The 24,490-nt window shown below is 41.3% G+C and overlaps 2 protein-coding genes and 1 long non-coding RNA gene across 4 annotated transcripts in view; 2 read left to right on the top strand and 1 right to left on the bottom strand.

Moving 5' to 3' along the window:
• The window catches only part of MACO1 (macoilin 1), a 27,567-nt gene extending 10,260 nt beyond the window's left edge, over positions 1-17,307 (top strand). Inside the window, exons 4-11 of one of the 2 annotated variants that reach the window (XM_050326564.1) lie at positions 1,124-1,247; positions 2,990-3,168; positions 3,667-4,162; positions 11,531-11,689; positions 12,342-12,524; positions 13,286-13,406; positions 14,829-15,003; positions 16,065-17,307. In XM_050326564.1, coding sequence (XP_050182521.1) covers positions 1,124-1,247; positions 2,990-3,168; positions 3,667-4,162; positions 11,531-11,689; positions 12,342-12,524; positions 13,286-13,406; positions 14,829-15,003; positions 16,065-16,267 — 1,640 coding nt within the window. In that variant the 3' untranslated portion in view covers positions 16,268-17,307. Of the gene's footprint in view, positions 1-1,123; positions 1,248-2,989; positions 3,169-3,663; positions 4,163-11,530; positions 11,690-12,341; positions 12,525-13,285; positions 13,407-14,828; positions 15,004-16,064 lie in introns of both variants that reach the window. The other variant, XM_050326563.1, reaches the window with a different exon arrangement.
• Positions 14,907-24,490, bottom strand: LOC126645788 (uncharacterized). The gene is made up of 3 exons (XR_007630159.1): positions 24,441-24,490; positions 18,210-18,358; positions 14,907-15,024 (listed from the first exon to the last, which is right to left on the bottom strand). It is a non-coding gene; the product is annotated as an uncharacterized LOC126645788 (long non-coding RNA).
• The window catches only part of LDLRAP1 (low density lipoprotein receptor adaptor protein 1), a 42,621-nt gene continuing 36,477 nt past the window's right edge, over positions 18,347-24,490 (top strand). Inside the window, exons 1-2 of the mRNA XM_050326572.1 lie at positions 18,347-19,280; positions 20,340-20,519. The gene's annotated coding sequence lies outside the window, so the exon portion shown is untranslated. The remainder of the gene's footprint in view (positions 19,281-20,339; positions 20,520-24,490) is intronic.

The raw sequence follows: 24,490 nt of genomic DNA, 5'->3' as shown, positions 1-24,490 counted from the left end.
AAATTCTTGGGATTTGAGGCTTTTGTAATATTTCCTGTTAGACTTGCCAGGAGATCCCAGGAGCTTGCAGGGTGGTGTGGATCGTTTCTCAGTCAGCTTTCTGACAACTTAGTCATTTCTAATAATGGCAGTGTGGGAGCTAATGGGAGATACTGTGAACCAGTTGCTGCCCAATTTCAAATACACAGAGAATGTGGAGTTATTTTTAGAATTGTATTAATGTGTTAAAGCGTTATCTGAAGTTGCTCAGGGTTGATGCTTTAGAAACCCCAAAGGTAAGACCTGATGGGCCAGTTTTATCTATTGCTACTGAGATAGTTCAATATGCTAATTCATGACAGTGTTAGGAATTATTCTTTTTAAATGCTCATTTAAGTCGATGAGAACTTGCTCTTTTTTTAAGTTGTGATCTTTTTAGGTGGAACCTTTAAGGTCCCTTCCAACCCAAACCATGCTGGGATTATTTTTCTGAAGCTCCTGACTGGTGTTGATTTGTGGAAATCTTCACCACCAGTGGCATTTTCCATTGGCCAAGAGCTTTAAGACCTCGGTTTTGCTTGACCCCTCTTTTACACTCTCCCCACCAGTGCTGGGGGTATTAAGTGACTCCAGCGTCCCAAGTGTTCCCTGATGGAGAGTTCTGAGTTGCAGAGTGTTCTCTGCATGACTCTATATGGAGTAACCAGTGCTGGGCTTACTCACTGTTTTCTCAGCTGATTTGCTCACTGCTGCTACTCAGATATACCCAACTTGGAGTGAGAAAGTAGTCCAAGCTCACCACTTCTGACTCAAAGATCATAAGCTGTACCATTACCTCATCCTGTGCAGTTTCTTCCACTTGTGTTCCCTGTGCCAACCTATTTCATTAGCTGTGCATCTGTTACTTTTGTAAGGCCTCAGTGAAGAATAATAAACCAAGATAAGGAGTGATAAGTTTACATTGGTTTAAAACAGAGATGGCCTAGATACTTTATTCTGAAGGGAAAACCTCTTAAAGTTCCCTATATATCTGTCTGAAAATTTCCCTTTACTTTTGGAATGTTTTAAAAACAACTTTATAAGCAGCAAATATTTTAATGTGTTACTGAATTGTTTCTCTCTCTTTTTTTTTTCCTTCTAATAGAGAGGGGGGTGTGCTTACCAACAGTATCACTGTGGATACTTTTTGTTTATATTGAAGCAGCCATTAGATTTAAAGATTTAAAAAATTTCCATGTAGACCTTTGTCGTCCATTTGCAGCACACTGGTAAGTGGGTCTTTCTTTTTTTTTCTCCTTTTCTTATGAACCTTTATTTCACCAGGAAAATTAATAATTTAATATTAAGTTATTTCTATTTCAGTTCAGGGTTTGGCTGTTCAGTTCTCCCCTCACACAACTGCCATTAAATATTCCATGAGAAATGTAGGTAAACATGAACCCAGGGTCGCCCTTCTGAGGATACAGTGTTTGTGAGCTGGAGGAAATTTGTAGCATGGATATTCCAAGCATTTCTTGAAAATTCCTGCCATTAGTTTGTGTTCACCTAGTGAATACATGATAAAAGTTACAAAAGAAATAGGTTTCCCTGATAATTTATGAAATTGTTATGGAAATCTTCTTCCTCTGTGACAAAGCACTCTGCTTTTTCCCTGAGAAGGGTTCTCATGAGTGTCTGATTTAATAATGCACCACAGGCTGTGAATAAGCTTCATGTTGAAAAACCTGACAGAAAATAAAACAGGAAAAAAACCCAACAAACAAACAAACACTATTTATCACAACTCTTCTTTGAAAGTGAGAAGAGTGATATCAGGAAAAAGCCTTAACTGCAGAGTATCCACCTCTGGAAGGAATGCACTTTTATTCCACAGTGTTTGGTGTAGCATGCACTGATCCACGTTTAAAAAGTGTCCTGTTTCTCCTGGAATCCTTTGGTCCCGTTCCCTGTGATTTTCCTCCTGTAAATTAGACATCAGTCATTTTAATTTATATTGTCTACACTGTGCAAGGGATCCCTTAAACACCAATTACGCTCCACAATAGGTTACAAAAGCACTTTAGGAGCTGTGAAGGAAGGGCTTTCTGCTGCTGAATTGGATGCAAACATCCGAGCTTGTCATCAGGAGTTTGGGAGCTGCAGCCACAGCTGGTCTGACAGGGCAGCACAAAAGAGGCATTGGCAGAGATAATGGCAGATGCAGATGCAAACGATCCTGGCAGCTCACTTAGAAATACGATTTGCACAGGGCTGTGACTGAGCAAAGAGTGAGAAGGTTTTAATGGTTAACAGTCATCTGTATCTTGAGTTTTCCTGCGATTTAGGACACCTTCAGTGTCAGACGTGTATTTATTTTTATTTATTGATGTTTGCTCCTGGATGGAACACCCCTGCATGATTTGTTAGCGTTCTGTGTTGGTGCAGTTGGCACAAGCTAATAAGAACGTTTAAATTCTCTGTGATGAAGCTGATATGCAAAAAATACGATTCCAAAGTTCTGTCATTCCCATCAACAAACAGAACAGCCAAGCCTGGCTGGAAGCGAAATCCTTCATGTCTTACCTGTCAGTGAGAGAAGTGGAAGAGCTAAGTTTAGAGATTAGATGTTTTTTGCCTCCTGCCTCAAGGTCAGTCTCCTAAATGAGGAATCTCCATTCCCCAGCCCTTTAGAAACAAAACTTGGGATCCTCTGCTGTGTTTGCTGTTATTTCCTTAAAAGATGTGGGATTCTAGGCTGGTGCTGGTCTCAAAGCTGCCTTTGCTATGCCTGGTGCAATTGCATTGTTGTAATCCTTTAATCTATGCTGCAGTTAATTGCTGTCTGTAATGAACTGTCATTTTGTCTCGATAAAGAGCTGCCTGCATTTGTGAACTGCAGCTTTACTGTAGTACCTCAGAAACCATTTTATGTATCATTGTCCCTGAAAAGTTGTAAATCCACAGGTATCCACTTACTTGGCTACAGTTTGAGTAATAATTGCCTTTTTTGTTGTTGTTGTTGTTTCTTTAGTATTGGCTACCCTGTTGTGACTTTGGGCTTTGGCTTTAAAAGTTACGTCAGCTACAAAATGCGTTTAAGAAAACAGAAAGAAGTGCAGAAGGAGAATGAGTTCTACATGCAGCTCCTGCAGCAAGCACTGCCCCCAGAGCAGCAGATGCTGCAAAGGCAAGAGAGGGAGGCAGAGGAAGGCAAGTTACACTCCTTATTTAATGTGTTTTCTATTTTCTGCTCTTTAAAGAAAAGACAAACACCAAACGTGCTAAGGAAGAGCTGCTCCAGCCCCTGGTGCTTGGCTGGAAGTGCAGCGAACTCAGAAAGAGCCAAAAATAAAAGAACTTTGGCAGTGGTTAATATGACAGGAGGAGTGAATTATGTGCCCTCTGCCTAGTTCTTTATTAGCAACTGCATTAATCTGGTCAGGCAGTGTTCTGGGAGGCACTAATATTTATTATTAAATCCCTTGGTTACTGTTTCCTGCCTGTAATGAAGGAAAAAAAAAAAGTCTTAAAGCACCACGTGGCTTCAGATTTTCTTTCCTAGATAGTCTCCAGTAATTATTGTTTTCTGCAGGAGTGATTGACATGTACATAATGATTTTTCTTTCTGTGTCACAGTATTGATTGATCTAATGAACTAAGTCTTTTTTTATTTATTTATTTATTTCTCACTTTTTGGTGTTGCAGCAGCCAAAGGATTATCCGATATGGATTCCTCAATACTCCTGCAGCACAATGGAGGCATTCCAGCCAATAAAAAAATATCCTCAACGTTGCCAGAGCTAGAATATAGAGAAAAAGGGAAAGAAAAGGACAAGGATGCGAAGAAACACAACCTTGGAATAAATAACAATATTTTGCAACCTGTAGACTCTAAAATACAAGAAATTGAATATATGGAAAACCATATCAATAGTAAAAGATTAAATAATGATCTCGTAGGAAGTACAGAAAACCTCTTAAAAGAGGACTCATGCACTGCCTCGTCCAAAAATTACAAAAATGTCAGTGGAGTTGTGAACTCCTCACCTCGCAGCCACAGTGCAACCAATGGGAGCATCCCCTCCTCATCCACTAAAAATGAGAAAAAACAGAAATGTGCCAGCAAGAGCCCGAGCACACATAAGGACTTAATGGAAAATTGTATTCCTAATAACCAGCTAAGCAAACCAGATGCACTGGTAAGGTAAGTTTGATCTGAGCATTGTGTAATGCCTGGTTTATCCTCCCTGCGTTTCAGTACATTTTTAATCAGTAGATTTTTTAAATTTTTTTTTTTTTTTGCCTTAGAAAAATGTAATTCATGATGTCACAAAACAGATGGATTAAGATCCCTAAAAGCTTTTGGGCCTTTTGGGTTCTGCTCCTAATTTTTTGTTTGATAGGCAGCCTTGAGCAAGTGGCTCCCTTTCTACCTCAGAACAGGATGCTCTTCTTCCTCGCAGGGGTGTTGTGGGGCACAAGAAATAGCTCTGATTTGTTGATAGAAGACATGAGAGAAACATGGAAAATCATCTGTTCCCAACAGCTCTTCCATGGAGTGACCTTTAACTCTCTAGAGAATTCAGTGGGGTTTGATGGTGTTTTGTCTTAGGGTTTGTTTTGTTTTGTTTTTCCTTTGGAAATGCTTGGCTTTTGTTTTCATCTTTAATTCACGAGTGGAGAGGCAAAGGCTCAGTCACGGGGTAACTCCTTGTGGTGCTGAGCTCAGGCTCCTGCTGCCTTGGTTGCTTTAGGAACAGGTCACAGGGATTTAATTTAGCTGCCTTGTAAACTTGTAAACATGGAAAAAGTCACATCTTTACATCTGCTCATCTGAAGTTTAAAGGCAGATGAATTTCTGAGGTGCAGCTCAGTGTTTGCAGCATATCCTGAGACATATGGTGTTGTCATATGTTACCAGAACAGTGCTGGTAAGAAAGAGGTGGGGTGTGACTGTTCACAATGGGATGGGGAGATGTCTAGAACAAAACTGTTGCACAATCATGCCCTTTCCCACCATTTTCCACCTGGTTTAGGTCTCTCTTAATTCCTTTCAAACACTCCTTGGCCAACAAATCCTTGGTGCTCATTGGCAGATCCAGGTTTGTTTTCCCTGCAGGTACCTTTTGATAATTGGGCATCTGCCTCTGATCTGTCCCTGAAGATTTGTGCCATGGGAATACAATCACTTCAGTGCAAATGTTGTATTCCCCTTTGATAATCACACTGCCATTGATTGACATGTCACTGCCAATTAAATATCCAGACTAATTGATACCTAGTGTCTGTAGAGAAACTTGTATGCAGCAGATAAGAAAGCAGCTAATCTGTGAATCAAATTCAGCCAAGATTAATGGGATGCAGATGGCTCTGCCTTCAGCAAGGCTCCACCTAAATACCCCTGTACAGGGCTGCTGGGTTTGTGTGTTCCCATTTTTCAGCTGGGCATCTCAGTACTCTTTATATGGCTTGTTTGCTCACTGAAGAAGAGAACAGGTCAGTTCAGTTTGCTGCAGCTCAAAACATTCCTAAGTCTTGAGAAAAGAGAAGGATGACCTGCCACACTAAGAATTTTGTCCCATCTAGCTGTGACAAGGAAGGAGATTTAAACCTTGTATGTTTAAATTTTAAATTGCACATCGAAATCCTGATGTGCTCCAACGTGAGCTTAGACCAGGTGGTCACTCCTTGTCCAGAGTGGGTTTTCTAATGCAGGAGTGAGGATACAATAAACTAGATGGTGTCCTTGTAGAGAATTCCAGCTCCTGTAACTCCCTGGGTAAGGACAGAGCACACAATTGCCTTTGTACAGCGTAGCCTCACCCTGACAGTGAATTAAACTACTCCAGTCTTTTGTTTGTGGAGTGTTTTTATGGGATGTGTGGGTGTGATGTGGCTGTTGTGCTACAAATTCGTGTCCCTGCTTATTGTACCCTCATTTCCCCGAGCAGGCGAGCCAGGAGCACTGGGAACACCAGCAGCCTGTGTTCCCAGTTTGTTCCAAACAAGGATGGCTGAAAAGCATTGATGAAATCTTGTTTCTGTTCAGATTGAGCGTGTAGCTCCTGCACCAATGGAAGTAGAAACTTAACTGGCAAATTGGATGGGATGGAATGCACTTAAATTTAAAAATTCATGGTTGTTTTCCTTTGAACCCTGTCAATTATCCTGTCCCCGGAGCGTGAGGCATTTGTTCATCATCTTTTCCAGCTTCCAGCAGTACTACTCGTTCCTGTTATTAAACTTTCAGGCTGCATCAGTTCTGTACCCTGAAAAGGGCTGAGTGAAGTCCTGCATTTGTGCCCGACTTTCAGATCAGATCTGCTCAGCTTCCAAATAAAGATGCTTTTTATAACCTCGTGTCCAGCAGACTCGCAGCAGGATGTCAAAACCAAGCTGCTTTCCTTTTGTGTTCACAAATGATTTCCCCGAGCTGACTAACCAGTATTAAATGTGAAATATGCCTTATGGCTGCTGGGCAGTTGGGAATAACAGGGCTGAAGACAGTAAAAAAATGGGGGTATTGAGAACAAGAGTCTTGCAGGGTTGTTAACTTCTAAATACTTGATGTGACATTTATATGTGAGAAGGGTGCCACTAATTAGGTTTTATATATATTTTATATATACAATGTTGCTCTTACTCGAAGCTGAGGTTTTATTTTTGTTCTGCCTGGTAGATGGTTGGTGCCTGAGTGTGTTTTGTTTTCTGGAGAGGGTGTCTCAGTGAATATTATGTTGTGTTACTGTCATCCTGATGGCGAGAGCTGAGGGATTGGAGAAGCTCTGTCCCTACTGATCAGCCTTGCCAGTAATCTCAGGGGTTTTGCTGTTCCTACATTTGAAATGAATATCTCCTTCTGAGGGATGCTGAAACCTGCTGTTTGTTTGTCAAGCACTTAATAATTGAGTCTCTGTGATCTGAGCTGCTTATTTTCCCAGCACTGTGGTAATTGGGCCAATGGAGGGATCCATTTGGTATCCAGTGCATGGATAAACTTGGTATCCCTTTGCACTTGCTGTTGTTTGTCAGCAGGTACAGAACAGGTTCACTTTTTTTACAATTCCACTGTAATTTCTGAGGTGAAACAGGCTGTGTTCATGGTTTAGGGGCTCAGTGTATGGAACAAGCCTGAGCTGCAGTTGCTGCAGAATTTATATTTTTATGTGTTGCTTATTACCCAGCAATAATCATGACCTGCCTCTGCCTTTTTACACCCTTAAAAAAAAAAAAAACACACACAAAAACCTGGCAGTGCATCTTGGCAGAAGTTTCTGTATCCACAGAGGTCTTGCCTTTGGCACATGAGGTGATGAAACAAGCTGTCTTATGTACTAATTATTCTCAGAGATAACAATGACACCTTCTGGCAGTTGGACCAAGGAAGGTATTTGTGAAGCAAGAGCTGGCCTACCACATCTTATTTTGCTTTCCTAAAATTTTCTTACCCGCAGAGACAGGCTTTGAAAGTTTTAATGTAAATGTATGGCCATTTGATGGTAATTATTGCACATTTTCGTGGCATTGTTGGTGGCCAAGGTGTGCTGCTGCTTCTTCCTCATCCCCACCCCGTGCCTGAAATGGCATTAATGTGCCAGAGGGATTCCTGCTGTCTGATGCAGTGGGGTGATGGTCAGGATTTCCTGCAATAGGATGAGGGTGAAAGCAAGTACAGAACAGAAAAGTGAAAGAACTGAGGATGTAAATTAGAAATCTGGGAGACAATCCTTCTTCCAGACCGTTTTCAAGCCACCATCAACACAGTTGCTTGGACTGTTCTGAAGCAGAGTAACCTTTTGAAATGCCAGCTGCTTAGATCGATGCTGTGCAGGAGAAAAATAAGTATCTTGGCTTTCTCTCTGTGGATTACTGGCTTTTTTTCTTTTTTTTTTTTTTTTTTTGGTAATGAAAAATGCTCTGAGGGGCTGCAAGTACCAGCGTGTTCATTCCGGCAGAACCTCAGTGCTGCAGGATCACGCTGGCCACTTCAAAGGAGCAGGAACAGAACAAAGAGGGGAAAAAAATGTGGCTTTGGAAAAGCATCTGAGTGCCTCCTGGGTCTTTTAAAATTTTAATTTCGGTATAAATTGTGTTTAATTCCTGAACCATTGCCAGGTGGTTGTGGGATGGAGTTAACTGGGTGAGTAAACTGAGCCACAGGGGTGTGTTATTCTCCAGACATCAATACTTAGGAGCATTAAGCTGAATTGAGTTGTCTTTAAGTTGATCCATCAATCTTCCCTGAAGCATTTGGAAAAATACTCGGTCTGTGAGGTGATTCCTGATTAATTCTCTTCATCAGTGAGATTAGGAATGGTATGAGGTCGTGCTGAGAGACGAAAATGGATAAATCTGCATTTAGAGTAATGACAAACTGAAAGAATGGACCTTAGTTGTATAAACATCATAATTTGCAACCAAAAAAACCTCATTTTAAAAATGGTTCTGTGTCAGAATGACTTGTAGTGTGTGCAGCAATAGAGAGAAGCATCTTCTAGAACTCAGGTATTCTTTACTCCCCCCTCCTTTGTAAATAACTTTTTCCAATAAGCCTGGAAATAAGAGGTGTAAGCAGAAAATGAAATCATAGTAAGAATAACAGTAATTTGAAAAATGCTGGTCATTTATCATTGCAACAGCAATACAGACTATACCAGAGGGGAGGAGAGAAAACTCCATGCACTGGTCTGTGCTGGCAGCAGTGAAACTTTCTTTTATGGCATTGCATTGGGTTATCCTGATGATGTGCTTTTATTTTAGAGAAAATGTCCTCTCTTACTGTTGAGTGGCCTGATAGAGGATGAAAGTAGTCCATGTGGTTTTGAGGGGAAACTAAATTCATGTCTTTTTTTTAATGAAGTTGTATCTCTATCCAATTGTGGCAGGGCTGGGAGAGAAACCACGTAGGAAACATTTGGTCCCTGCATTATGATGGATTATGATCTTCCTCCCTCCTTTTGGGTAGTGAGGAGCATTCATTTGCTCTATAATTTGCAGAAAACGTCTGCTCTGGTATTTTAAAGCTGTAGCAAAACCTACAGCATAATGAGAAGGGGTAATTAAAACCTGCTAAAATCTTTTCTTTAAAGCTCCTTTCTAAACAAGGCCATCGATAGACCAATTTCCAATGGTTTTGTCTGGTGCTGACTTGGAAAAGATTTGTTATCTGATTTCTCCTGAAGGTGCAACCCCTCCCCGAGCCTGAGCCTCACAAATTTAATCTCCACGGCTCTGGTTGGCCCCTGCAGGCCGTGCTGAGTGAGAAGGGAAGCTGTGGCTCTGTGGCCTCACCTGTTTGCCCCTGGTTTGGAAAGCTGGCATCCTGTCTGCTCCCACTTGAATGCACTCCATGGGTCCTGCAGGTTTCTTCTTCCAGCACAGTCTGGAGCAGCCCCATGAGCACTCAGGTGCAGGAATGCCACCAACCAGATGGCTTCAGAAACTTGAACCAATGTCAGTACTCTGTTGCCAAAAATACAAATTCAGCCTGTCCTGTGCCAGCACCTCTGATTTATTCAGGCTTTATCTGATCGGGGCTTCTTTTCCTGGAATACTAAATACCCAAAATAAATCCTGGTTTATCTTATTTGAGCGAGTTTGACATGGTCTGAGCCACAGGGAAAAGGCTGTTTACAGCTGTCTTATTTGCAGTTATCACTTTATTGTAGACATGGATATTGAAGTTATGTATGCGTACTTGTCAGTGGAAAATGGGATTTATGTCCTTTCCCTTGCATTGTCCTGCCAGCCATTTTTTCACCTATTTATGAAAACCTGTATTAAAACCAATCAGCTGTTGGCACACAACAGTCTGTGAGTGGTTCTTACATCTTCTTTAATTACTACTCTCTTTAATTAAGAAGTTTACTCTTTCTGACACACTGAGCTGCTGCTTACTGGAAGATGAGGTTGAACTCTCACAGCTTTGCCCAACCACTGTCCAATCTCTCACCCAACACCCTGAACAGGGTGACAACACACGCCTGATAACACCTACAACACCTGCTGGCATTTTTGGATTGTGTGGCTGAAGGAATATTTGGTTGGGTTTGCAAATTCTTTCCTTTCAGCAACACAGTCCGAGGTGTTGGAATTATTTTTGGACTCGCATTTGAAATGTGTGTTTGCTTTGTACTATTGCTATTTGCCTACAGGTATGAGTTGATTTTTTTTATTATTATTATTATTATTTTTTCTTTCTTTTTAAGGGTGCATTTGACCATGGTTTGTACTACACTAAAAGGAGTTGGTCTTACCAGGAGGGCAGTTCAAGTCTAAGTAGAAAGCCAGCTCAGTGCAGCCCAGCCACGTTCTTTATAGGCTGTTCCTTGCTGTTCATTTACCTCTTTGGTGCAGTTTTAGCCCATTACAGACATCCTTTTTATGCATTTCCATAACTTTGATGATTCCACACTTGAACTCTGGATTCACTGGCACAGGATGCTCTCGTGCCTCGTGCTGTTCCATCTCTCAGTAGCCTTTTAGGCTGAGGTTTTCCTGCAGTGAAGCCCAAAAGTGTTTCTTTAGGAAGGCAAAAAGCTGTAACCATTTATCTGTACTACTGAGTGTCAATAAGGGCAGTTCTTTTTGGCTTTTGTGAATATTCTCCTCGAGTGTTAATGTTCAACTGGCACTAATTCTGTGCAAGTCCTAGGAAATAAAACCATCTCTGTCTTCTTTATGAACGTTTAAAAACTTTCAAATCAATAACTGGCAGAGCAAACGAGGATTATGTGAGAATGGCTGAGGTGTATTGGCTTTAAATAAGTACATAACACAGTTAAAAAAAGGTTGATTAGTCACCTGTGATGTGTTTTTTATTCTAAAAATCAATAACCTTATTTTGAAAATGTAGGGGGAAATTAAAATGAGCTGAGTGCCTCTCTTCTGAACCGTGTATTTTATTTAACCATTTTTTTTGTTGGAAATACTTTAATTAACGAGATTACATGAATCTTCAAGAACTTTCCAAAGCTACAATTCGAGTGGATAGCAGATGGTCTCCGCTCAGGAGCAATTAAAACTAAATTTACTGACTCCTGAACTGTGGATGACTTACCACGTTCTCATTATTCAACATTCACATCATGTGCTGCAAGAAAATACCAACATGTTTAGGTGAGAATTCAGCAGTATGGCCCAGAGCTCAGCTCCAGCTAATAAATGAAACTCAGAATTCATGGAGAGAAGTGAAATCTGTCCATCTGTGGATCTGCCCTCGATTAGAACTTCCCAGGCCTGAGAGAAAATCTAATCCCATGGGGTTTGTTTTACAACTTTCGCGGCGCCTGGAGGGGAAAGCGAATTGCTGTGGGAGGTTCTGAGGTGTGTGTGTGTGTGTGTATATACATGGAGCTAAATATATATGTGTGGTTATATAAAACCCAATTCTTTAGCCAGGATGCACATCATTTCTGAGAGCTGATTGTTTGAAGTCTGAAGGTTCGGGGTGGGGGGAGCGGGTGGCAGATGGTGCGGAGTTTACGTAACGCGCTCGAACCGTCGGGCGAGCGGAAATCAAAGTCGAAATTGTCTTTTTAAAAATCTCTCTTTTTTTTTTTTTTTTTTTTAGGTTGGAACAGGACATTAAGAAGCTAAAGGCTGACCTGCAGGCCAGCAGGCAGATCGAGCAGGAGCTGCGCAGTCAGATCAGTTCCCTGACCAACACAGAGCGGGGGATCCGCTCGGAAATGGGGCAGCTCCGGCAGGAAAACGAGCTGCTGCAGAACAAGTACGTGTGGAGGCACCTGGGGGGGCCTGGGAAGAGGGGAATAATCATAATAATCATCATCATCATCATAATGACCGAGGTCTGAATAGGGGGAAGAAATTATAATAATGGTTATATTTATTATTATAATAATCATTATAATAACCACTATAATTATCAATATAAATATTAATAAAAATACTACCTGGTGTTATTAATATTAATAATATGCATCTAGTAGTAATTTATAGAATTTATAGTTTATTTTATATTTATATCGTCTTCATTACGTCTACTTATATATTAGGTATTGTATATCCATCGTATATTTATTAAATATTTAAATTTTTATATTTGTCCTGTATTTATATTTAATTCTTTGGCTATTATCATTATTTGTATTATTTATATTTAATGTTTTTCTTTAACAATTATATTTTCTATATGTTTATATTGTATAATGTGTAAGTATCATATTCTATATTGTCAATATTTATATTTTCATATTCAATATTTATATTTAATTACTGTTTAACTGTTGTTATTATTATTATTTACCAAATTCGAGGCAAGTCTTGCCTGCAAATCCACCAAGGCCCATTTGGGACCACTGACCAATTCATTTGTAGTAAAATAAAATCCCCCATTGAATCCCATCCCTGCTCCCCTCCAGATTGCACAACGCTGTACAAATGAAACAAAAGGACAAACAGATGATCAGCCAGTTGGAGAAGAAACTAAAGGCAGAGCAGGAGGCACGAACCTTTGTAGAAAAGCAATTAATGGAAGAGAAGAAGAGGAAGAAGTTGGAAGAAGCAACTGCTGCACGTGCTGTGGCCTTTGCTGCTGCCACGAGGTGCTTTGTGCTTTGGGGAGGCCTTTCTCACTCTTGTGTACCTAAAGGAGTGGTTTATTTTATGCCTTTTTAAAAAAAAATTAGGCTTTATTTGTGTGAAGGCAGAGGGAGGACTGGGAGATCTCTGAGCCTCACTGCTCATATATATAAATATATTAATAAATATAAATATATTACATTTGCCCATGGAATATGAATTACATGGGTGAAAAAGCTCTGAAGAGCATATTTAGAACACGGTGCTCTGAATTATCTGCTGTGCCTTGACTGTGCTGACAGAGGTGTTGTACCTGCTTGGGTCAAGTCTGCTTTGAGAAAAGGAACATCTTCCTTGCACGTGGGGACTGTGAGTGGAGGATTTGTGCAGTGGCATTGGCCAAAATACCAAGTTTAGATCCCCCATTCTGGAATTTCCCTGCTCTGGCCAGTGGCTGCCAGTGCTGAGCACTGGGATTTTCAGCAGTCCCCCAGGTGTAGAGATGGGAGCACAGCACAAATGTGGGTGCTCCAAATGTCTAAAAAGAATTATTTCTGCTCTTCTGTTCTCCCTATTTCATAAATATTCTAAATTTCCTAAGACATGGTGTATAACTCTCTGCTCTGCTCTTGCTACCATTTTGCTGCAAAGAACAAAGTTAGCTTCCTCTTTTTTATCCTTCAATTTTTATATTAATTTTCATGGTATAAACAGTGGAGGAATGACAGCCTTATTCTTATTTCATCTTCTCCTCTTTTCATGTTTCCTTTCTTTTTTCCTGCAGGGGAGAGTGCACTGAAACTCTACGGAATCGCATCCGGGAGCTGGAGACAGAGTGCAAGAAGTTAACAATTGACATAAAGCTGAAAGAAGATCAGATACGAGAGCTAGAAATGAAAGTTCAGGTAATCACAAAGCACCAGGGGCTCAGATCAGCATCACAGGGAGAGCTTTCAGCCCTCCGAAAAAATCCAAGGATCTACACAAGTGGCAGTCGGCACCGTCAGTAATTGTGCTGTTCAGATGTTTGTCTGGCATGTCTTGCACCAGGGTTTATCAGACAGTGTGTTAATCTTCTCAGCTCCACACCATTCAGTTGGTTAAATGACAGCTTTCCTCCCCGAACCCGCTGGTGTGTGTAGACTGAGGATATAATCCCCCTCAACAACAACATTTTTGTACCTGATACAAGGAGCTTGCTGCTGGTCTCTGTCATTAGACATTCACGAATTTACTGGCACAGATCTGTTTCACTCACGTGATTTATGTAATTCACCACTTTATTTATCTATCATTATATAATTCACACAGGTTGCTTACTCAGTGCAGTCTGAAGCACTGGCCAGGCATTTTTTTTTTATTTGGGGGAGAAAAGTGCTTCAATATTGAAAATACTTTGTGGCAGACACAGTGTCTGGCATGTTAACAGTGTAACAGCTCCAATGTGCCAGTCGGAGTTGACCTTATTCCTTTCAAATGTCTGCTCCTAAAGATGTGCTCGGACTGTCAACTGACGATTTGCATGAATGTGTATTTTTAATGTCTCTTCCAAACCCACCTGGTGTTATTGTCAGCTTGTTTCCAAACAACACACGCAGCCTTGTTGTTCCCGGGTTTACCAAACCCTTGAGAACAAGGGTGGTTTATCTGTGGAGAAGGACGAGCAGCGTGGCTTTCAAACAATTAAAACCAGCTGTAATTAAGCTCTTAAATCTTATTAGCACCTTCAAACTGTTAGAGAAGCTTTTTGTTGCAGGCATGAATATTTTCCCCTTTGCGTTGTTGTTTCTTCACTTAAAAGCACGGATAATTTTCGTGTGTAGTCGAGTCACCATCCCTGGAAGTGCTCGAAAACCACGTGGACGTGGCACTTGGGGACGTGATTTCACGGTGAACGTGGTGGTTGCTGGGCTGGCAGTTGGGCTGGATGTTGTTGAATTTCTGAGTCTGTGATTCCAGCCATTTTGCTGGTGGGAAGTGTTCCCACATCCCACATCCCTTGGCTGTGTGTGGCAGGCTCAGCTGGCACTTGGAAGCGATTTTGGGGTTTTGGGTGGAGGGTCTTGCTGTGAATGATGGAGGGGCTGAGGCACAGAGTAAATGGTGCTGACTGCACTGTAATTACGCCTCGTTCGTTACGGCTTTAATCACTTGTTTGATGGCCGCGTGTAATTACTGGAGGTAATATTACAGTGTCCTTAATTAACCAGCGTTTTAATTTTACAGTGGTAATAGCAGGCCCACTGTGGGGAAGGCAGAAGGCTTCTCAGCCTCTCTCTCCTGTGTAAAGGGAGCGAGGATAACATTTGTCCTAATTATTCCTGCAGGAGCTGCGGAAGTACAAGGAAAACGAGAAGGATACGGAGGTGTTAATGTCAGCACTTTCAGCCATGCAGGATAAAACACAGCACTTAGAGAACAGCCTGAGTGCAGAGACCAGGATCAAGCTGGATCTGTTCTCTGCATTAGGAGATGCAAAAAGGCAGCTGGAGATTGCCCAAGGTACCAGTGGAGGGTTAAATCCTGAGGAAAAAAATAAAAGGCATGGAAATGTGGCTGGGTGGGTGGGATATGGCCCCAATGAGGGGGTGAGTGTGAGCCTAAACCATCTGACCTCCTTCCCCCCCTGCTACCAAACTGACAATAAACATCAAGATGGGTGTTTTGGGTTAATTTATGATTGTTTTCTACATGTTTTATAAACCATTACATAAAGCTGGAGGTCTTCTAAAGAGCTAGAAGAGCTCTCTCTTTTAAGAGCTGAAATAATAGCTGCCGTCTATGAAGGTGTTGTCTTTTTGAATCCTCGTAATAATAATAATATTTTATGACTCGTGAAGTAAATAAAACCCAAATTGGAGGGGGAATACACCCAACCTGTTTCAAACGTGGTGATGCCACCAGGGGGAGCAGGAAACCAGCAGAAAAAACCCTGCCCAGCCCGGCCTTTGCGCAGCTGGGCAAACCTCGGAGCAAAATTAAATAACCTTTGGATTTAACACCCGTTTAATTTCCCTGCAGAAGTTTGTTTGATTGCAGGAAAAAATTTGATTAGGGTGAGAAATTGTTTTGTTTCGTCTCCCTGGCGTCATTCTTTCCCCGGTTTCCTAAATTGCTGCAGTGATGGTTGTGAGCGTGCACAGAAGGGGGGTTAGAAAAATGACGGGAATCGGGACAGTTCTGAAAATAAACAACACATCCAATAAACAAATACTTCTGTTTTTGTGAGGACTTTGGAAAATCTGGAATGGAAAAGTGCAGGCAATTGTTGAGCCGTAGAAACAATCTTTGGATGTGGTGCAGCTGTGAGCGCCAACAGCGTGAGATTATCGTGGAAGAGCTGCCTTTAGTTATGGTGTGGGCTAATTAGGGGTAATGAATTAAACACAGCTCCTCAGCACGAGCAGGAGTTACACAGGTTGTGCTTTTACTGATGGCAGGATAAAGAACTGGCTGCCTTGGGAGTGTTGCACTTCACCAGCTCCCCCTTCTGCTGGTGGAGGTGGGGGAGGGACGTGGCAAACGCTGCTGGTTCTAAAGTGATGTCATTTTGCTGTTTCCAGGGCAAATCATTCAAAAAGATCAGGAAATCAAGGACCTAAAACAGAAGATTGCAGAAGTCATGGCAGTAATGCCCAGCATAACATACACTGCAGCCACCAGCACTCTGAGTCCTGTTTCCCCACATTACTCTTCCAAATTTGTGGAGACCAGCCCTTCTGGACTCGATCCCAATGCCTCTGTTTATCAGCCCTTGAAGAAATGAATGCCAATTTTTCCTTTTTTTCTTTTTTTTTTTCTTTTTTTTTTTTTTTTTTTCCCAGTGATTTTTGTCATGCTGAAGGCATCACACAGGAGTGTCTCTTGCAGTCAAGATGAAATTGTATTGTGTGAGACTGTATTTGTTGTCATTTAAAACAGGATAAAAGAACATCTGGATTGACTAGAACTGCCCATCAGTTTTTTCTTGTAAATTTTTAGAGAACCTCACAGAACTTTGCAATTTTATTTTCCTTGGCCAATGCATTAAAAACAATTCTTGGTTTTCAAGTAGCCAATTTTGCCTTTTTATGTACTCTTGCATGGTTTCCTCTTGAAAAAATACAGGGCTTTGCTTGATTTTGAACCCTTTCTTCTTTTTTCTTTTTGGTTTGATAATCAAAATGAATTTGCAGATTCGTTCAGAAATAGTGAGGGGAAAAAAAAAATAAATCTTTAGTTCTTCCAGTGAAAGGGTTAAATAATCTAACAAAGCTTTGATTTATAGATGTATTAAATGCAAATACGTGATGTTGCAGAAGATAATTTGATTTACCCCCCCTCAAAGGACCAAACAAATTTCAGGGGCGTTGTTTAAGGGAAAGAGTAAGAGAATAGATGATGATGTGACGGTGGTTGTTGTGTGAAATATTTATATTCCCATTGGTGTTTTTAGTCATTGAGAATTGCTGACAGTCTTGTTCACAGTGCCTTGGGAAAAGACATTTCAAGAGGAAACTTGATAGTTTAAACTATTTTTTCCCCCTTCACTGTCATCTATCTTATATATCAAGCTCATTACAGAGTCTACTGCAAATTGTACATGGTAATTTGGATGTTCATGGTAAACCAAGGTTACATCTTCTGTTTATTTTGATATAAACTCAGCAGTGTTCTGTAACTTGCCTTGATTATTCTGCATCGTGGAAGGCACAAATATTAATCCAGAAGCGTTAACGTGAAGGTGGAGCTGTGCAATGTACTGTATACAAGAGACTGTAAAGCTGGCTAATAAAACCTGCAGTTCTGGGTTGTTTTTTTTTTTTTTCCTTTTTTTTTTTTTTTTAATTATTATTTTATTTTATTCAGCTGTGATTTACACTTTATTATATCACCTTGTGTTGGACAGTTTCAATGGAGCTGAATGTTTTTCAGCTGTGGTGCCAAGGAGTTGGTTTTTTTGGGAGGGGTGTTTGTTTTTTTGTTTGGTTTTTTTTTTCTAATGAGTTTTAAAGGAAACTCATAAATCGCACAAAGGTTTAAGTTAAAAAATGTATATTATACATTGATAGAAAGTGTTTGCACTGGCAAATTCTGAAGTGTTTCAGAGCTTTTGGGGGGGGTTGGAGGGGTGGGAAGCCAAATTGTGTGGGGGAAACAAGCAGAAAAACAACCCCAACATTAGGATTTTGCAAATGTGCAGTGGACTCTGGAAGGACAAAGTTCTTCTGAAAAGAAAAGATTTTTGTGGTTTTTGTTTTTGTTTTTTTTAAATTATGGTGTTAATTGGCATGTTGCCTCATGGGGAAAAGCAAAAAGAAGTAGGACAAGCAAGTCAATAGAAGCATTAAAGTTACATCCTTTTAATCACAGATAATTCCTTTGGGATACAATTTCTAGCTTTAGCCAGGTGTGCATGTTGCTGTCATTTGCATTTTTGAATCATCTTGTGTAATTGTCACCATGAAAGTGTTACTCAGAAATGTCATAGGTTTTCCATCTTTGTGCAAAACATGAAATATTGTCACTGACTTTTTTGTGTTGAGGTTTCCCCCATTTTGCTGCCCACTCGGGCACAGTTTTCGTTCAATACTTGGTCTTGGCTGCATTCTTTTTTTTTTTCTGTGGGGTTTACAAAGAATAAACATTTTCTTGCAGATAAAAAGAGATAATTATTTTTTTTATATATATATATATAAAAATTTTTTTTTTTGGCCTTTTTAACTGACCTGATTTAGAAGTATAAAGAACAGGTTTTGTTTAAAGAGCACCCTGTTATTCCAGGTAAGTCCCTTCTGCAGTTCAGCCAAACAGAAGGAAGAACAGATGTTTTTCTGTGTTCATGTAGAAACTGAGCACGTTCCCCTGTCCGTGGGCTCTAAAAAAAGAGAGGAGAAATAGGTAAATTTGAATTTCTTGAGGATTGCAGAAGCCTGTAAGCTTAGCCTGTTTCTTTCCAGCCATCCTTCCTGCAAAAGCAAGGCCAGGATTGGGCAGTTTAGAGGTTTATGCCTTGTCCTTGCCTAGATAAAAACAAACAAACAAAAAAAACCCCAACTATTCCCTTGTTTTCAGTGTTTCTGCCCAATTCTCTCAGCAGCCACAGCTCCTGTTGGCAAATGTCTTATTGGGAATCTGATTTTGGTGTAAATGAGCTGGGTTTTCCCCTCCTTGCTTTGGCTCCTGACAGGGGATTGTTCTCAGCCTGCACTAAACCTGCAGGTGGCATTTTCCAGGTACCAAGAAATTCCAGCCTCAGCTATCCCATGATCCTGCTGCAGGCACTGCCTTGAACCTCCCAGTTCCCCTGAGGTCACTTGATTATTTTATGGCTGTTCTGTGGCACACAGAGCTCCCTTCCCAATCAAAACCCATCAGAGATGAGCTGACAGTTTGAACAGACCCTCTGGGGCCCCTCCTCTCAGCTCCAAATGGAAATGCTCCTCCAGGAAAGGGTGCAGGGATTTGCAGGCACCAGGACCGGGGCAGGGAGATAATTCAAGCATCAAATCTCCCCCCAGCCAAGCCCTTGGGTGTTTAAATATTGAAATGCCAGAAATGGGAAATGTTTTAATGACTCGTCATAAATTGTAGTTGCAGGAGCAGTGTATGGGGAATTCAAGCACATAACTGTGCAGAAGGGTCACCCAGGGTATTTTGGGGTTTTTTTTCCAATTGTTTTTTTTTTTACAGTCAATTCTGAGACGTGACTGAGGAATAAATACTCTGGAGAGCTCTGCCAAAATAAAACTTAAATATCCAGGAGTTTTTCCAGCCAGCATTAAGTCTGGGGAGCAAAGGTAAGGGAGGGGCAGGGCTTGTGTGTGATGGCTTTGGGTACCTCTGGGTTTATCCTCACTAAAAGGTCTAAGTAGAGCGGAAAGCAGTGTGTCATTTTAATATTTAACAAAAAAGCTCCTTTACTCACAGAATTTATTCTGTAACTGTGCCAAGCTGAACTGGCTCCTCTTCCTTAGCATATTTTGTGGTGGTGGGGAAGGGAAGGCTTTAAAAGCATGGGTTGAATTGAACTCAGTCTGCCTTCAGCAAACAACTTCCAGAAAGGGAAAAAAACAAACACAGAAAAACCTGCTTGGACTGGAATGTCCTCTGGAAATGGAGCTGGAGATCCCACCTTGGAGCAGGAGAGCAGTGAGCTCCCCCCTCCCTTCCAGGCCCTGTTCCCTCTGAAGGGCTCAAGCAGCACAAACCTGTGCTTTGTTTTTGCTTTCTCTTCCTAAACTGTTAAATCAGGTTTGGAAGTCGTTCCTTCCCCCTCCACACGTTGCCTTGAGCACTCTGGAATTACCCCCTGGAGGAACTGGCTCCAAGACAGTTTCTTAGGCCAAGAAAAATGTGCCTTTTGGCATTTCCTGGTCCTGCCATTCCTGTGTCCAGGAGCTGCCTGCTCCAAATATGTTATTATTGATGACATTTCTGTGAAACAGATGGATTTTTTCCTTTTCTTTTGCACTTCAAAATCAAAATCTGTCTCCTCCCAATAGCTAGAAATAAACATTTGATAGAAAAATGCTCTATTAAACAGCTTAACCCTTTTCCTTTTCCAATAGGGCCTGGTATTGAGAATAAAACCGGTCCCAAGATTAATAGCTGAGAGCACAAAGAGAATTTAACCCAAAATCTGCACTTGAACTCACCCAAACAGGGTTTGTGCACTGCTGTACTACAGCAAATTGATCACCTGCAGCAGCAAATTGTTGCAGTTTTAGGTTTTGGTGGGGTTTTTTTTAAGCTTACAGGTTTTAGACATAAGCTCAGTGGTTATTGAACACTCCCCCAGGATTTGGGGGGCAGTGGGGATGTGTTTCTTTCTTTCTGGACACTTCCTTTTCTTACAGTTTGGAAGTCAAGGTCAGAAACGAACCCTCAGCAAGTTAATACATCATAAATTACAACAATGAAAGCTGAGATGCCACACTATCTTCAGTGAATCACTGAAATAACCCCCATCCCTGTGACTGAAGCATTCCCAATAAAGGAGAAGAGGCAGGAAAAATCCATTTTAATCAAGTTCAGATGTAAGTGGCTCATTTACCTACAATCTGAGTGGTGATTATGCCGTTCTAGCCCATGTTGTCAGGCTCAGAAAATACTGGGGGTTTACTGCTGGCAGTGAAAGTCTTTATATTGTCTTGCATAATTAACGTGAAATTTCCCATCAAAATGGAGCTGGGACGAACAATAATGGTTGGATTGTAATAAAATAATAGTGACAGTGAGGGAAAGAGGGGCTTCTCTCTTTACAGATGCTCCAGAAATACTTTTTTTTTTGTGGGGGGAAGGAAAGCAGTTCCCTGATCACAAACGCAGCGGCAGCTTCAGGTGGATTTTCTCACACCCTCCCCTTTCAAGCCGTTCCATTCTGGGTCTGATTGAAACGTTCCCTGCCCAGAATGCACGACAAGCATTTTAAAGCCGATTTAAGACGGTGCTGAACCCGAGGGATTCTTGCAAGATTGAAATAACCAGCATTTTACAACCTTTATCTCCGTAAGTGCTCGCTTAATCTGATCTGCCTCCTCGCGTGTTTGCCACGACGTCCCAACTTTCATTAACCTTGACTAAACAATTTGCTTTCACCATGATTTTTTTGTAACCTCTTTGGGTGTATTGTGGCACAGAACCATCTGTTTATCTGTAATTTCTTTTCCTTAATTAGGCTCGGGGTGGGGTTTTTTTGGGTTTTTTTTTTGACCTCTCTCTGAATTAACTGCCACGTTAGAATAATTACCAGCAATTTTTATCACGGGAGGATTTGTGCTTCATCTGCTTGTGGAGGCTTAGCTTTTAAAATATTGAACTGTTTTAACGGGGGAAAAAATATTAGACATGAATTAGTCTCTTATTGGTGATTAGCTTGGAAAAAAAAAATAAAATAATTAAAATACCCCAAAAAATTCCAAGTAAATTTGGATCTGAAACTAAATGTTGTGGTTCAGAGCGGTTTGAAGTTCAAGTATTTCAGGTCCGGAGGACCCGCTGAGAAAAGTGCCGGAGTTTTTCTGCAAGTGAGAACTTGCAGGGAGGAAAATTCCTTCGTGTCCTCTCCCCAACAGCCACGAGAGGGCCCAGGATGCCTGGATGAGCCCGGCCCTGCTCGGAGAAGCAAATTCCTCAGCCCGACAGGCTTGGGAGGGGGAGAAAAAAAAATATTCCATTTTTCCTTAAGCAGAAGTGTGAATGTAATTTCCCAGGGAAGAAACGGGGGGTTCATCCTGGGAAGCCCGGAGAGCTCAGAAATACGTGGATTTTGTGCCATAACAAAAGCATCATCAATGTGTAAACATTCCACGGGATATTTTATGGAGATCCAAAAACAGGGAAGCAAGAAACCTTTGTCTTACTCTCCACATCCAGAATCTGAAGCAGCGTAGATCCTTGATTGAAGTCAGATGTAAATGCAGGAAATTTTTATTTTGGTCTCTCCAACCTTCCCCTCGGGAACACCAATATTGCAGCTTAAATACCTTGAAAGATCCTACAGGTCATGAGGCCTTTGCCATCCAGAAGTGGAAATTGTCATTTCTATTATCTAGGCATTTAGAAAAGCAGGTGAAACGCATTTAGTCGTTTAGTTTATGATCCAGTGCCTGACTTCTTAGGGCTAAAAACAAGCAGCTGGAATTGTTTGTGGAGGGACGGAGGGTGGATCTTGTGGAGGAGCTGGTTGAGATTTCTGCTGAGAATAATTCTTCCTATAAAGTTCAGTTTATGGTAAATGCTGCCCAGCATCAACAGTCACTACACTAAAACTACTCCATGTTTACAAATCCTCTTTCAACTTTAGACAAATTAACACTTTACTCTAAATTTTAACCAAGCCCCAGCAGTGGAAACCACAGCCCAGTGCTGTCAGACGTCCTGTTAACACCCTGTTGTTGTGGATCTGACCTTCTTCAGCTCATTCCTTTGGCTTCCTAATCTAAATGGGATTCTCCAGAGTTTAAGTAAATGGCTGGATGGTTTTGTCCCCTTCAGCTCAATTTTCAAACCGGTTTGTTACCGTCAATTAAATTTCAATTCCGCTTAAATTATTCATTTGATTTTCATTTTAGCCATTTAATTTTGAGTTTATTAATTTATTTTTTTGCTCCGTTCATCTGACTTTAATTCTATTACTTCAAATTAATAATTTCAATTCCATTTGTTGGCTTCCATTAAAACCAGACTCCAAATCAGTAATGCTGAGGTTTCTACAGCCAGCTTTGCTGGGCCCCGACATACAGGAATAGTTCACAGGTAGGAATTTCTCTGGCAGATATTTTGTAAAATATTTGGCTTCCTCCTGGGTCTTATCTTGCCCACAGCAGCAAAACGTTAGTAACAATAAAAGGAATGCTTAAATTATGCATATATTTTAAATGAAATAGTCTGGTATCTTCTGATCCCCGTCTTTTTAATTCGTTTCTGACTTGGCAGAGCTGAAGGAAAATAAGGAAGGAAATGTAGGAGCAGCTCAGGCCTGGCCAGGGGAGAGGCTGGAGGAACTGAACCCGGCAGTTTTACTCCATTTACAGCCCCAGATAATGCACTGACAGCCTGATCCTCGTGCTGTGCTGCTAAATGGCACCAACACTTAGGAAGTCAAAATGACCCTCAAGTGTTCAGACACAAAGGCAAGAGTTATTCACTGGAGAGGGAGCCTGTTCAATCAGCCCACAGGTACCTCAGCCCTCAAAAGGCAGCACTACCTGGTGGTTCAAGCAGAGCTCTGCAAAGCCCAGGGCAAGGCTGGGTTCTGCCCCCAGCTCTGGCACTGGGATTTGCTGCAAAAAACAAAAAAAAAAAAGGTTTTTTTTTAGCTGGGAAATGCTTCTTGCTCCACAGAAACTGATCTGGGGAGACATAGGAGGGGGAAGGATTAAACAGCAGGATTTTCTCAGCACTTCCTCCCCGTTTTTCTCAGAGCTGATGTTTAATAGGTGTTACATGAACCAACACGTATCGATCCCCTCCTGCCCTTAGCAGGGTTTGCCTCTCAATTCTTCTGTTCTTCCCTCGTGCCTGCCCTGAAACAGCTGATGATTCAGGGAAGCAGAATAAAGGAAGGGCAACAACCACCACTGAGCTCTTCCCAGCTTGAGTGGCTGATCTGCTTGACTCTCTAATGAGCTTGTGAAACAGCAACTTTATTTGTTCTGTCACAGCACTTCAAAGAGCTACTGGCCAGGGAATCGAAATCATCCCTGGCAACTCACCAACAGCATGTTTTGGGGTCCCTCTGGCACTTTTTTTTTTTTTTTCCCCCAATCCTTTTTTAATTCCTGGGGCTCTCAGCACAACTACCAAGTCCCACAAGCCAAAACAACCACTGAGCTGAGATATCTCGCTTGACAGGTAGAAGTTATTCCCTCCCAGGTGGGCTTTCCGTGCAGCAGAGCTCTGAAGATGCACAGCTCCCTCCACTCACTGCCTGGCTCTTGAGAGGAGCTGCTCCCTTATTTCAAGGAGTTCATTTGCCTGGCTGGACCTCTTCATTTTTTGCAGCCAACGAGCAGCTGATGGAGTTTCAGTCTGTTGAAAGTTTGTAGTCTTTCTTGATTGCATTTTGGATTGCACGGCTGCCAGTAATACTATTTCTCAAAGCCCAGGCTTTGAAAATTACTTAGCCTTATGTTTGGCAGTTAATAAGCTGCATAATTACAGTTCTAGGAGCAGATCCAGTACCTTCAGCAAGTGCAGGGGAATCTAAATACCTTCTTCCTTCCCTGCCTTGAAATGGTGTTCATTTCTTTCTCCTCTAAATGACAACAGAATTAATTCTGGAGAGACCTGTTGCTTGGAGTGGAGTCAGTGGATTAATAAAAGCGTTAATTATTAAAGCCAGCAAATGCTCCCTAATGATTGTTTGCTGCAAAGTTAATGTTTGATTGGAGAAGGTCATCTGCAAGCCTGAGTAGAAAACCTGTCTCTGTAATAGCAGGTGAAAGCACAATTACCTCCTCTTCATGCCATGCACTGGTGCTCTCCACTGCACTCCACCCAAACA

This window comes from Myiozetetes cayanensis, unplaced genomic scaffold, assembly GCF_022539395.1.
Source record: "Myiozetetes cayanensis isolate MyiCay16 unplaced genomic scaffold, myiCay2020 scf31, whole genome shotgun sequence".
Classification (NCBI taxonomy): Eukaryota; Metazoa; Chordata; class Aves; order Passeriformes; family Tyrannidae; genus Myiozetetes; species Myiozetetes cayanensis.
This window is presented reverse-complemented; position numbering and strand designations above follow the sequence as displayed.